The sequence below is a fragment of the Scardinius erythrophthalmus genome (assembly GCF_964197995.2).
Source record: "Scardinius erythrophthalmus genome assembly, chromosome: 3".
Lineage (NCBI taxonomy): Eukaryota > Metazoa > Chordata > Actinopteri > Cypriniformes > Leuciscidae > Scardinius > Scardinius erythrophthalmus.
This window is the reverse complement of record NC_138223.1, coordinates 55351043-55365816: the sequence shown is the minus strand read 5'-3', so window position 1 is coordinate 55365816 and position 14774 is coordinate 55351043. Positions and strand designations below refer to the sequence as shown.

Genomic DNA, 14774 nt, shown 5'->3' with positions numbered 1-14774 from the left:
CTGATATTAACCCTCTGAGGTCTGAGCTGTTTTCTGGGCCCTGGAGGTGTTCTGACATGCTCTGACATTTCTGGTTATTTCTGTTACTTGTGACATTTTCATGGCTAAAGTCTAATTACACTGTATTCAGCACAAACTCTGCTACAACAATATATCAGCTAGGGCTGTGCGATATATATCGTGAGATTGTTATGCGCATCTCGTCAGTAAAGCCGGTTCCTTGATTAGTAGTAAATCGCCATCACCTGCTTTCAGATGGAGCGGCATTTACTACAAAGAGCCGTAGTTAACTGACAAGCTGAGCCATATCGCATTAAAATCGCGGACGTATCGCCAGCGATACTTAATGCGATATGGCTCAGCTTGTCAGTTAACTACGGCTCTTTGTACACAGCAAAAACTCCCGTGTTAAATTAACACTCCTGGGAGTGTATGAGTCCACACTCAAGAGTGTTTAAGTTAATGAGATAATTAAGTGATTAATTTAGTGATGATTGAACATTATTGAAGACACCTGATGTTAACAAGCAGAATCACTGAAGGAGAAAATCACAAATTGTAAGTTACCATTAAGGTGATGGGTGTTTGCTTTAGTTGGGCTCTAGACCATTATATGTTTACTTTAGATTTTATTTGGCTGCTGTATCTGAGTTATAACTGACAGATAAACAAAGAAAAAAAAAGTGATCTGATGGTGTAGGTCAGGGGTGTCAAACTCAGTTCCTGGAGGGCCACAGCCCTGCAGAGTTTAGCTTCAACCCTAATTAAACACACCTGATCAGCTAATCAAGTTCTTCAGGCTTATTTGAAAACTGCAGGTGTGTGTGTGTTGAAGCAGGGTTGGAACAAAACTGTGTAGGGCTGTGGCCCTCCAGGAACTGAGTTTGACACCTGTGGTGTAGGTTATATTATGACAATCATCATTTGAACTTGATCACTGAACTCATTAAAATCCTTCTTTCTGACTTCGATTTATGTTGTTGGTTAGTGAATCTGCATAAATGGCCAGCATTTTTGATATAATATAAAGGATTTCTTAAAAGTTGCTTAAAAAGAAATCAGTCTTTTAGGCACACACAGATGTCAAGATTCAGTCTATGCATCTCAACAATGGTGAGGAGCAGAATATTCAATTAGGAAAAGTAAATTACATAGACAATTCAGATCATAATTTATTCATACCGCAATGCATGATGGGAGCCATTAATGAGTTGTGATTGGTGGCAGCCACTGCAACATGCTTTATTATTGTCACCATTGTTGAGATTCACAGGCTGATTATTGATGCCTGTGTTTTAAATGAATTTATCTGAATGTCTTTTGATCAGAACAATGTTTATTAAATATTTAGAATTAAAAGTAAAGTACTGATAATCATAGGCTGAAGAATCACTAAACTGCTGCTAACAAGTTAAACCAAACTATCTCAATAAGTTTCCTTGTTCAGATCACAGCATGATTATGTCAAAACATAACCAACACTATAAGATAACATTTTACTTTGTTCATTTAACTGTTATAAACCAATAACAGCAGACAAACAACAGTAAATATTAAAGTAATCATATTGGTCTAGAGCCCAACTAAAGCAAACACCCATCACCTTAATGGTAACTTACAATTTGTGATTTTCTTCTTCAGTGATTCTGCTTGTTAACATCAGGTGTCTTCAATAATGCTCAATCATCACTAAATTAATCACTTAATTATCTCCTCAGCCCTAAATGCCGCTCCATCTGAAAGCAGGTGATGGCGATTTACTACTAATCAAGGAACCGGCTTTACTGACGAGATGTGCATAACAATCTCACGATATATATCGCACAGCCCTATTATCAGCAGCATGTATGTAAAAGTTTGTAGTTTTGAGATAATGACATTTATGCGTGGTTTGTGAAAATACCAAAAAAAATTCTCACTGAAATAAGGCCATGAAACCCCTACTGATTATTTCTTCACAAGACTTTTGAAAATTGTATGACGTAGCCTAGAATATTTGCTCCAAAACTATGTGAAAATCACCCTGACTGCTCATTCAGATAAGACAATATATTGATTTAAAAATTTTACGACGTGTTTTGTGTTAGAAAGCCTTATGCGGCAGCTCATTAATATGTAAGCTTTTCTCACCTGAGAAAGACAAAAAATTCTCCCCAACGGCCCTATTAGGAGCTATCCTAATATAGCTCCTAATAGCCCTGTCATTCTGAGCAACCTTGCACAATACTGTAAATGAGGAGATTTAAAAAAGAATGGCTTTTAAATTGTTTGGATTTATTTACAACACAACATAACCCAAAGATACACAACAAATGCCAAAAAAAAAAACACTTCAAAGGCAGACCTTTGTGCCATTCCTAAAAACATTGTACATACCTTTAATTTCCAAGGTGTTTGATTTTCACTTTACCGTGTTCATGTTCCAGAGACTCATGTGAATGTTGAAGTCGGCAGGACTCAGTGGCATCTGGGCCCTGAAACAAAAGTGAACATACTGATATATCAAGAGAAAGGCCTGCACGATTTTGCAAATAAATATTAGATTTTTCTGGTTAAAATTGCTTTTTAAAATTCACAAAATACACACACACACACACACACACACACACACACACACACACACACACAAATGTTTCCAACAATATATAATATAACGAACACGAGGTTTGTTGTGCCTTGTAGGCATAAGCTATGCACAGTGCTGAGTAAAATTATAATAACAATAGATAGCAGTATAAATCTTCCAAAATATTTCAGTAACAACCAAGCTAGAGAAAAATATATTGATTATCATGTTACTTCAAATGTTTCCATTCGTTATGATGATATGAAATGAGATAATAGTAAAAACATGAAGCCATTTGGTGTGTTTTGCTTTTCAAATTTTCAAATGATACATTCAAACGCGATCGCGCTGCAAAATCTGATACATTCAAACGCGATCAAGCTCAAATATAAAACATTATGGTTACCATACATATCTACGTTTGACCAGATATCCACAAACACAGTAGGCTTAACAGTAAACACGGGTCTAAATATTATAATATTCCCCATATATCTAGCAACAGTTCAACTGCAATGTGACATTTATGCAACAATAACAAACTAATATGTAAACATTTCTTACCTTAAATCTTTCTTGTCTTCAAATCGCGTTCTTCTTCTTCTGAGGTAGCCTAAATCCAATGTAAGCTCTGGCGCGTCTTTCAAACACAGTAAGGAGTAAGTTACGAAGTCTCTGCTTCTTTGTTTTGAGGTGATGAGGGCGTTTACAGGTCTGCGTTTCTCCGCATGGATCATTTGCATGTCAATCGCTCGTGCGCTCGTAGGCGTGTTCAAATTAAATTTAATGAGGACGCGTTTGAGAAACTGTACATGCCGCTGCTTTCGTATGGATTACTTAAAAATAGAATATTTGTTTTTTATATTATTTACATACTTTAAAAATAGAGATTCCAAGCGTTGTATAGACATGCGTTTCAAGTCTGTGTGACAAACATTCGCTGAGTTACAGGTCATTTTCTGTCGCGTTTCAGAATGAGTTTCACATTGAGAGAGATGGCAGAACGCGCATCATGTTTATTTTTGTTTTACGAAAAACACAACATTTTATTTTTATTATGAGTGTACACAAATAAAAGAAGACATTTAACAGTTTTGAATGATGTACAATACAAGTATGTAAAATCAAAATCAACAGAGTATTTTGCACTGATATAAAAAAAAACGAGCAGATCACGCCGGCGTGATTGTCGACCTCAGGGGGTTAAGCATTTTAATGAATAAAGATCAAATTAATAATAAAAAAATAAACATGAAGTGTTCTTTCTATTGCTGCCAGGTTTTTCATACACTTTAATGATATGTGACCCTGGATCACAAAACCAGTCACATGTCACAAGTCGCATATTAGTGTATATTTGTGACAATAGCCAACAATACATTGTATGGGTCAAAATTATCCATTTTTCTTTTATGCCAAAAATCATTAGGATATTCAGATCATGTTCCATGAAGATATTTTGTAAATTTCCAAACATATACATATATCAAACATTTATTTGTCTGAGTGAATGCAGCACAATCGCGAACATATTAATGGACAACTTTAAAGGACATTTTCTCAATGTTTCGATTGTTTTTGCACCCTCAGATTCCAGATTTTTTAAATAGTCATATCTCGGTCAAATGTTGTCATATCATAACAAACCATACATCAATGGAAAGCTTATTTACCCAGCTGATATTCAGATGATGTATACATCTCAATTTTAAATAAAATTGGCCCATGTGACTGGTTTTGTGGTCTAGGTTCACATATATGACTTCTGTGTTCCTAATGATGATTAAATAATGCTTTTTAATGAATGATGGTAAAAACAATAATGAATTAAAACTGTATTAAGTAATATGTTACGCTTTCTCTGGCCCCGTTTACACGTACATGGCTATTTTGAAAAACGGAGACATTTCCCTTCGTTTGTGCCCTTCGTTTACATGCAAACGGAGAATTCGCCTCCGAAAACGATTCTTTCTAAAAACTCCGGCCAGAGTGGAGATTTTGAAAATCTTCGTTTGCCCGTTTGCATGTAAACTGAGAAAAACTGAGTTTTAGGCAGCGACATCACAGAATGTGACTATTTTCGGGATTCTGATTGGCTAAGATGGGCTTGAGCTTCTCGTTACACTGCCACCTACAGGTTTGGCATGCTCTTGACAGCATATACACAAGTTCGTGTGCATGATGTTATTTTTGAAAACGAAGAGGGGTGAAATGTCCGTTTATAAAAATAGCCATCCACGTGTAAACGTAGCCTCTAATGGTAAGAGATACAGACCCTCTCATCTCCATATAATAAGACAATCTTTGGTTTAGCTCCAACCCTGATAAAACTAACCTGCCTGTAATCCTGAAGACAGAGATTAGCTTGTTCAGGTGTGTTTGATTAGGGTTAGAGCTAAACTCTGCAGGTCTGTGGCTCTCCTGGACCGAGTTTGCCAATCCCAGCTTTAAAGAGATTGAGAGACCATTACATTTGAAATGTTGATGGTTTTTTAGATTTAATCACATCATATATGCTAAATACTATGTTCTACATACTTTTTACATGAAATAAGATGTGATGAATGTCAAATGAAGACAATATAAAATTGTTCTCTGGTGAAATATGAAACATTTTACTGTTATGTTTTTTTTCTTTAAGGACATGGTCCGTTCTCTTACGTGTTTAAGGACAAGTTCATCCGTAAAGTCCAGCCTGGTAAGTTTTCACTGATTCCAATGTTTGTAGTCAGTCGAGTGTTCAGTTGGCCATAATATATTTGAAAATAAATTGAATCTCCAGTGTTAAATGATTAATATTGTACATATGTGTCCAACTACAGGGTGTTAAAGTAACACTGAAGCAGTGTTAAAGTTAATGAGATAATTAAGTGATTAATTAAGTGATGATTGAGCATTAGTGACGAACACCTGCTGTTAACAAGCAGAATCACTGAAGGAAAGAGAAACACAAGAACTACAACTGACTTCCAGCCATTAAACATTATTACACTTATTATTAACCAGACTGACTTCATTTCTGTCATACAGCTTCATCTACACATGTTCTTATTAAGAATTAACAGAGGTTTAGATGTTGATGTTTACTTTAAAATGTTTAATTTGATGTCACTATTATAGTGATCGGTGTTTGCTTTAGTTGAGCTCTTGATTTTTTTAATATTAGTTTTTCTATGACTGCTCCAACTTTGCGTTTGTAAAGCACATTTGTTATGGCAAGAGAAACTATGACCAGCAGGTCATAATGGTTTTGTTTTAGTTTTTGTACTAATATTTTCATAAATTGTTCCTGTTTGCTTTTATTTTTCAGATATGTTAGTCACCATTCTTGAGAGTCATATGCTAAATCTTGATGTGTGCGTCTAAACACAGCTTCTGTGCACAATATATTTGATGTTCTTTGTATTTTATACAAGAGAGTTGTTATGTTTCTCTATTTTCTGTTTGTGTGTTCTTTCCTTCAGTGATTCTGCTTGTTAACAGCAGGTTTTCCTCAATAATGCTCGATCATCACTTAATTAATAATCACATTAACGTCAACACTTTCAGTGCTATTTTAACACTCTCTGGTGTGGAAATATACAGCCTGTGCACGGAGAGGTTTTCATTCAACACTGGGGATTTTGCGGTGTATCTTAGGATTACATACTTGTCTTGCTAAATTACCACATAGGCTATCATTTAAAGCAGTAAAAAAAAATCATATCAGGCCTGAAATACATTGTTCCGTTGGTTTAGTAGAATCATAATAAAATTCAAATAAGAGAAGCACTCTTTGACTGACAGAAAGAAATGTTGAAAAATACTGTAGGCTGACTAGATAAAAAGCAGTTTTTGGAAGTTACTTCAGAAATCAGTATAGGCTATTTACTCTGTTTTATGTTTTGTTTTTCTTGTTTGTTATTTCAATTTAGTTAGATTTATTAATGTCTTAATATTCTCATAATAGTTGAAATAATAGTTCTCACTTTATTAATAGTCAAAAATGCTAAATAAATAATATAATAACCCCTGTTTTTTTTGTCAGGTAAACCATGGAAGGTAAGCACCAAAACTCTCTTGTGTAACATACAGTTGATCTATCGGTAAGCCCCTCCCCTTGAACTCAGATGAGAAAAAAGGCAGTTGATTATCAGTTGCACAGGGACCGGAACTCGGACATCTTTAGGTTTCAGCACCATAGAGAAACATTGGAAGATCCAAAGATCCGAAGCTCTCATTGATTTGATTGTGTTCAGGGCTCTCAAGTGTCATGCAATGTCAATGCGTGACAGTCACTCATTTCTGTCTTTTGTCACGCCAATATTTACCAACTGCAGAACCGCAGAACCATACGTCATAGCAGTGTGAGGATGACAGCGCCAGCCTAACAGTCTGATGCCGGAAGTGGGCGGGGTAAAAGCATCTAAGGGGTGGAGATGGGTAGGTTTAGGCGTAGGTTTAGGGATCAGGGGGTGAGATGGGTAGGTTTAGGGGTGGGTTTAGGGATCAGGGGGTGAGATGGGTAGGTTTAGGGGTGGGTTTAGGGATCAGGGGGTGAGATGGGTAGGTTTAGGTATGGTACATGTAAGGTGAATATGTATGGTATCCACTTCCGGTACCAGACTGTTAGGCTGGCGCTGTCGTCCTCACACTGCTATGACGTATGGTTCTGCGGTTCTGCAGTCACACCTATCTCAGTCACGCACTCCCGCCACACATTGTATTTCTCACGTGGAAAACTATTTATAATATATTTAATATGCGCAGCGTCCAAAATGTATCTAGCCGCGCCGCTCCCACTATGGAAGCGGCAGGAATCTAGCACGCCTCCCCTGGAATTCTTAGTCGAGCCTGCCACTTATCAGACAATCAAAAAAAGAAAGGGGCAACACAATAGCCAATCAGAAAATAGCACTATTGTATCTGGGTAAGATTTAACGCAACAACCAATGAAAAAAAAAGCATATTCTGGAATTGTTCACGTGATTCTGCTACATCTTCCGAAAGTTTCAAAAGTTTGGGTAGGAATGTCACTCTTGCCAGTCTTCAAAACTTGAGAGCCCTGTGTGTTTATGCTACAAAAATGGTAAACAATGTGCCTGGGGTATTTGTAACTCTGATTCCAGGTAACCTGAGAGGATGGGCATAGGTATTCATGTAGCCTATTGAATCACCGTACTGTGTGTGCGATCACCAGCACGTTTCAAAAGTCTGATATTTGTGCGAACGGACCAATTATCTGCACAATAAGACTGAAGCCTGGTTTATTTATAATATCAATGATGTGATCGCAGTAACCTGCTTCCCTTTAAACGGATACTCCTCCTCTGGAAAGATGAATGTGTATTTAAATTGGGTAATTTATGTAGAAGAAATGTGAAATTATTTTAGAATTTAGAGCTTTCTAGACTGAGAAAAGCCAGAAAATGTATTTTTGGCTTATGTGGATGAAAGACAACAACTCCCAGAATGCACTTGTTTCGCTGCCCTAGGAGGCCACGCCCAAGCCACGCCTACCGGTTAGAGAGCAGTTGTAAACAATAAAGCTAAGCTAAGTTACTAGTCTTGAGTCTGCCCGGGTTTTTGAGATCGCACAAAATGTCCGGGATTCGGCTTTTGCGTTCTTCACTCGCCATTCATTATGTTTACTGTGGCGAGCAGTACGAGGCTAGGGCCGCGGGAGAACGACGCGAGGCCGGTGGCGTGATTACTGATGAGCGACACCTGTGAGACGCACCGGTCTCGTATCTCTCACGGAGGAGAGAATATTTTCTTAGCAATGGTAAAATGCACATCAACCGATCACGCCACCGGCCTCGCGTCTTTCTCCCGCGGCCCTAGCCTCGTCCTGCTCGCCACAGTAAACATGATGAATGGCGACTGTAGAATGCAAAAGTGATTACTGATGAGCGGCGCCTGTGAGATGCACCGGTCTCGTATCTCTCATTGAGGAGCGGGTATTTTCTTAGCAATGGTAAAACGCACATCAACCGATCACTTGTTTAGCGTTCATGTAAACACTACATTCAGATTCACCAATCGGAATGAATTCAGTTAGATTGAAACAAAAGGTGTGCATGTAAACAATGAATGGTGACCGTAGAAAGCAAAGCCGAATACCGGACATTTTGGATGATCTCGACGGCCGGACATGCAGGTTTCTGCCAGTGAAATCAAACGCACTGGCACTGATCTGTGATAGGTCTGTTAGCGCATTAGGTCCAACCCCCTATGGGCGGGTTTGAAAGGGTGGATCTAGTGCTTGTAGTCTCAACAGAAATCCCCCCCTCTTACACTTCCTCCGACAATGACGCAAAATAACGATTTTTGCGTCATTGTGGGAGGAAGTGTAAGAGGTAAATACGGATTTCTCCCATCTCAGGGGAAAATGAAAGGGTGTTGCACGACCATTCAATAGTATGACTGGATTTCTAACAATGCAAAGCTTAATGCAAATGGGTGAAGTGTCCCTTTAAGGATTCAACCCCAATCCCAATGAAGATGAAAACATTCATTTTCTGGTTGTCATGCTATCATTGTTACCATTAAAGATAGTGAGTCCATGCTAATGTACGAACCTAAATATTTAGCTGTTCTCACATCATGTACAGTGTAGGTCAAAACACATAAACAAAGGTCTATATTTCAGTTCCTCTCCATATTAAACTGGTTAAATGTAAATGAATTTAATCTTACCATGCGGTACATGATCCTGGACGTTATCATCTGCGATCGTGACGACCGCAACATGAGGCTTCTCCCACTTGCATTGTGATCTGTAAACCCTCGCTTCCAAATTAATCTTGTTACCCACCATATTTATTTTATATATTTATTTTATTTTACATATTAAAGTCCCACATGAATGCTCCTCGATGAGAGGTGGTCCATGTGTGTCCAAAATTGATCAAAAACATCTTGGGACAAGGTTTTCACACTGACAGCTGTCATTGTAAGACAGTTAGCAACTCTGTTTATTTGTCTGAGTTAGCAACAGTAACTAAGGGGGGCGGGGCATGCCGATAAGACAATTAATGCAAATGCATTGTATTCAAGATTCAAATGGATTTATAGATAGATAGATGGTTGTGTCCAATTTACATTGTTTATTTCTAAGATGTATAGTAAGTGTTGTACTGTTTCTGCAGTCTTTTAACAATATAGATGTTTCAAAACAGCTTTAGGCCGTGTGTCCACCAAAGCATTTTTTCACGCGGCTGGCATGTTTTTTTCAATTGTTTTCAAAGGGAGCGCCGCGTTTTTAAAACGCCATGAGCGTAACAAGCCGCTGAGCGTTTTTTTTTCACGCTGAAGCGCTGAGCGCTCAGCGTGTTTTTACAGGTTGCCGAGAGTTGAAGAATGTTCAACTTTGGGTAAAACGCAGCGCTCATCACTGTCACTTTTTACCCAACCGTCCAATCACAGTGGAGGAGGGGCGGGACAAATACCACACCGACCAACTGTCACAACATTCTTTCTGTACAGAGCTAACCGAACAAAATGGTTGAAAAATATATTTTTAGTATGAAACAAATTATCGGCGAACAAGTAAACTGTGCTGCGGATATTCTGTATCATAGCAACGAAGCGTCTCAACTGAAAAAAAAAAAAAAAACGCGTTTTTAGCAGAGCATCTAGTGTTTTCAGCTGGCTAAAAACGCTTTGGTGGACACACGGCCTAAGAGTAACAATAGGAAATTACAGTAACAGAGAGTGTTTTTGGCTTTACAGCAGCTCTAGAATAAAGTTATTGTCCAGCTAAAGTTAGTTTTGATTGATTCACTTCATTCGCAACTATCATTAGTTATTAACTTAGGGGCCGCTAACACAACACTGTTCTAACAGAAAACCCTTACCGCTCTCCGGCTCATTTGCACAACAGCAGTGTTTAGTGGCTCGAGATCACAACCCCTGAAATAGGTTGCAAGGTGCAAGCGTTGCAAAATTTAGACAAAAGTTATCTCTGCATAGACTTCAAAAATGTGAATCTGTGAAAATGCAGATGGCGTGCACATGCGTATTATGTGTTTAGTCTATTGGTATGAGTGATTGAATATGTGTGCAGGTGTGTAGTCTTTCTTTACAAATTGACTTCAACAAATTACTTGTATAGCCTTAAGAATGTATAATACAGCTTCTTTTTTTTTATTTGTATTATTGCTTCCACGTAGCTATTCATACATTTGTGTTTGTGTGTGTTTTTCATATTTTGTATAGCACGAGGAGGCATCAGTTTCTTTGTTTAAGGACATTGTAAAGGAAACAGGACTGAAACGTGATCTGGATAAATATCTCACCTTTATTGAGGGGGCTGATGCTGCAACTCCAGAGGTAAATAATCCTGTAGTGTCCAACAAGTTATACTGTACTGAAGTTTTTTTTATTCTTCCAGTGGACAGCGACTGGGAGGCCTGAGGAGAAAGCTTTCCTGTATGAGATTGTGGCAAATAAATGGAATGTTTTTCCATGAACGACTATACAGAACACGTCAAAAAAATACGTCATAAAAACGTTCATTCTGGGTCCTCAGTGGACGTCTTTTCAACGTAAGCTTTTGTGACAAAGACGTTGAAAAGACGTGTTTTGAACATAATTTTGCTTAGTGGGAAAGTAGAGTGGAACCATTTGTGCTCTGAGCGAAGTTAATTTAACTCTGGGGATCTTGCTGTGCACTCACACTCAAAAAAATTATTTTAGCTCTTTGTTCAATTTCATTAATTAAAATGAGCATATACGACACAACCCTTCATAGAAATGATTACAGCTTAATTTCATTAAATGTAATCAATGTAATTTTAAAGATTGAATTGTATTTTTTAATTGAGTCAACATGAATATTTTTCGTTCGTCTTAACCGGATGCCACTCAAATGAATTTTGGCCTCTTGTTAAAATAATTAAAATAAGCGAAAGTAACACGATTGTTTAATATTGTCACAACTTAATTTAATTGTGTTCAATCAACCTAATTCATTTGTGTGAAAACTACATGAATCATTGTTGTTGACATCTAACTGGGCAGTGGATCTGTAGTTCCCAGCATGCTTTGCAAGGGACTGCATTAAGAGGGTCAAATTTAGGGAAAAAAGTGTTATTTTATGTGTTTTTCAGTAAATGGAAAGATGTTTTTAGTTAATGTTAGTGTTTAATGTTCAGTTATGTTAGAAACTTAGAGGACTTTCTGTAATGTTTTTGAATTTTGTGGTTACCATTATGCAGAAGAGTGGCGACTGTGTTTAGGGCTGTGGGCTCAGTATTGCGCTATGTGTGTATTAAATCTCCTGTTCAGGCTGTGGGCATTCAGTATACACTATGTGTAAACCAGACCTGCACAAGTAAAATTTTATAATATATTACTATTTAAAAAATGGTTTTAATTTAGTTGAACACTAGTGGTGTCTATCACTAGAAATGACCTCAGAGTCAAATTAGCTAAAATTATAATACAATCTTTATTTATAGAGCACAATTTAAAAAAATACGAGGTTGACCAAAGTGCTTTACAACACTATGAATATTACAAATAAATGATGACACAGTAAGAAAGACACACATTTATAAAACATAATAACATACAAGCTGTAAACACAGGCGAGGTTCCTAAGGCCAGAAACACAGAGCAATAGTTCAAGGGATGTTAAACGCCAAGGAAAACAGATAGGTTTTAAGAGTGGACTTAAAAACAGACAAGGTTGGGGCAGTTCTGATGTAAAGCGGGAGATCGTTCCATAACTTTGGACCAACAACAGAAAAGGCACGGTCGCCTCTGGTTTTTAGTCTTGTCCTAGGCACTTGCAACAAATTAAAATTAGTAGATCTGAGTGATCTTGATGGAATGTAAGGCTGTAACAAATCAGTTAAGTACTGTGGGGCCAGACTGTGTAAAGACTTAAAAACAAACATTAAGATTTTGTAATCGATTCTATACTTAACTGACAACCAATGAAGTGAAATTAAAACCGGTGTAATATTCTCGTATTTGCGCTTTCCTGTGAGAAGCCGGGCTGCTGCATTTTGGACTAACTGCAGACGAGAAACACAAAACTGAGAAACACCGACATACAAAGAGTTGCAGTAGTCAAGCCGAGATGTTACAAATGCGTGCATAGCTATTTCAAGCTTCTTTAGAAATAGAAATGGCTTTACTTTTGAAAGAAGACGAATATGGTAGAGACTTAACCACTGTGCTTATCTGCTTATCAAATTTGAGGTCATTGTCAAACAAAACACCAAACAAAAAACATAATGTTGGTGATTTAAGGCAGGACAAAAACGAAATGTAGTTAACCTGACAAAACTTTATCTAGCAGGAATGACTAAATTAATTTAAATTCATACAACAAGATTACAACAAATTATTTCAAACTTATTTGATTTTGTTGGAAAAATGTAATTAAATTTCGTGGAAAACCTTTCCTTAATTTAATTAAGTTCGTTCAACAGCTTGTCCACACAGATACGCGTTTAGCTGTATACGTAAACATTTTGTATCGTATTAGCGTTTCATCCAAACAGATCCGCCGTTTTGGGAGCCTGAAAACACAATTTTTTTAAACCCAGGTCCCAGAGTGGACAAATCTGAAACAACACCCTTGCGTTTTCATGTGTACAGCCAATCCGTATATTTTGTGAAACGATGATGTCATCACCCCTCGTGTCGACCCTAGTCTGACACCGCTGTCACGAAACGGCAACAACAACTGTGGACTACATGCAGGTGTTCCTGCTGCAGAAGCTACTGAGCCTCTTTTATTTCTTTATTCATTATGTACCTGAATGTGTTTTTATTTTATTTCTTTATTTTACTTCTTTATTTATTTATATTTTCTTTCTTATGCTATGATGCTTGTCTTTTGTCTGATTGTACATTTCATATTTTGTACCAGGCCATTTATTTATTACAAATTGACTTAAAAAAATTACTTGTCTGGTCTTAAAAATGTATAATACAGCTTTGTCGGTTTCTTTGTTTAAGGACACAGTAGAGGAAAAAAGACTGAAACTGAAGAGAGATCTCACCTTTATTGAAAAGTTAATTAAGGGGGTTGAGCCTGCAACTCCAGAGGAGGTAAATAATCCTGTACACTGCCATTTTACTGGGTGTCCAACAAGTTATATTGTACTGAAGTTATTTGTATTCTTCCAGTGGACAGCGACGGGGAGGCCTGAGGAGAAAGCTTTCCTGTATGAGATTGTGGCAAATAAATGGAACGAAATTGATGTGCGCAAATGGGACTATTTTGCAAGGTAAACTATTTTTTTTTTTTTTTTTTATTATTTATACATAATTATCACATTGTGAAGGACTTAAATGTCCATTAGCATATACTACCGGTAGTTAAAATGTCATTATTAATATCACGGTAAACTTAATTCGTATATTTTCATATAGAGCTACACGATTCTGAGTAATTGACAATTGTTTAGAAGAGAGGTCACACTATTTACTTTAGTGATTTACAAAATCTGAACAAAATAACATAATTTAGCCTACAAGAAATTCTTAGAAATGTTGTTTGATTCACTTTATTTATATATGTTTTTAAAAGCAATAAGACCAAAAGTATGTGAAACCAAACATTTATATGGTCATATAATATATTGATCATAAATGGAAATATAATTTTGTTCTGTACGGTTAAAGTCAGAGATCAGTGATATCCATCAGCAATAGAGTGTGCATTTAAATCCTCTCTTATTGTTTCAGAGACTGTCATTACCTCGGCATCCCAAACAGCTTTGACCATCAGCGTCTGCTGAAATCTGCTCGAGTGTGTGATGTGGACGGGAGAAATCACATCTGCTTCAGGGACAAGGTACATGATACACTTACCACTGCTTATTTGATGGCTGATCACTTTCTGCCTGTTGAATAACACTGTGAGTGTCTCATACTGTATATAACAGCAGAACGTTGAATTTAGTCTTTCTGTGCAGTATCCTGAAACATTGTCTGACAGTGATCAATTACTGCTCATTCCAGAAGGAATTATCTTTGTAACGTTTAAAAGTTTCCACTTGCCAAATTTAAGAATATTTCTGAATGACAATTGAAAACCTGTACATATCAATATTAATATTTGACTGATTGTGTTATTCTTTGTCTCTCATAGGTGGCAGATAATGTTTATGACATGTTTCACACCCGATACACCCTGTATCTCCAGGCCTACCAGCACAAGATCGTCAACATCATTGAAGACAAGTTATTATTGTTTTTACTCAGT

At 37.1% G+C, this 14774-nt stretch overlaps 1 protein-coding gene across 2 annotated transcripts in view; it reads left to right on the top strand.

Annotated features, from left to right (window-relative positions):
• LOC308687460 (uncharacterized protein) overlaps positions 1-14774 on the top strand; it is a 63196-nt gene that overhangs the window by 43822 nt on the left and 4600 nt on the right. Inside the window, exons 18-24 of one of the 2 annotated variants that reach the window (XM_081360026.1) lie at positions 5208-5264; positions 6594-6607; positions 10766-10879; positions 13535-13615; positions 13694-13794; positions 14255-14363; positions 14661-14752. In XM_081360026.1, coding sequence (XP_081216152.1) covers positions 5208-5264; positions 6594-6607; positions 10766-10879; positions 13535-13615; positions 13694-13794; positions 14255-14363; positions 14661-14752 — 568 coding nt within the window. Of the gene's footprint in view, positions 1-5207; positions 5265-6593; positions 6608-10765; positions 10880-13522; positions 13616-13693; positions 13795-14254; positions 14364-14660; positions 14753-14774 lie in introns of both variants that reach the window. The other variant, XM_081360025.1, reaches the window with a different exon arrangement.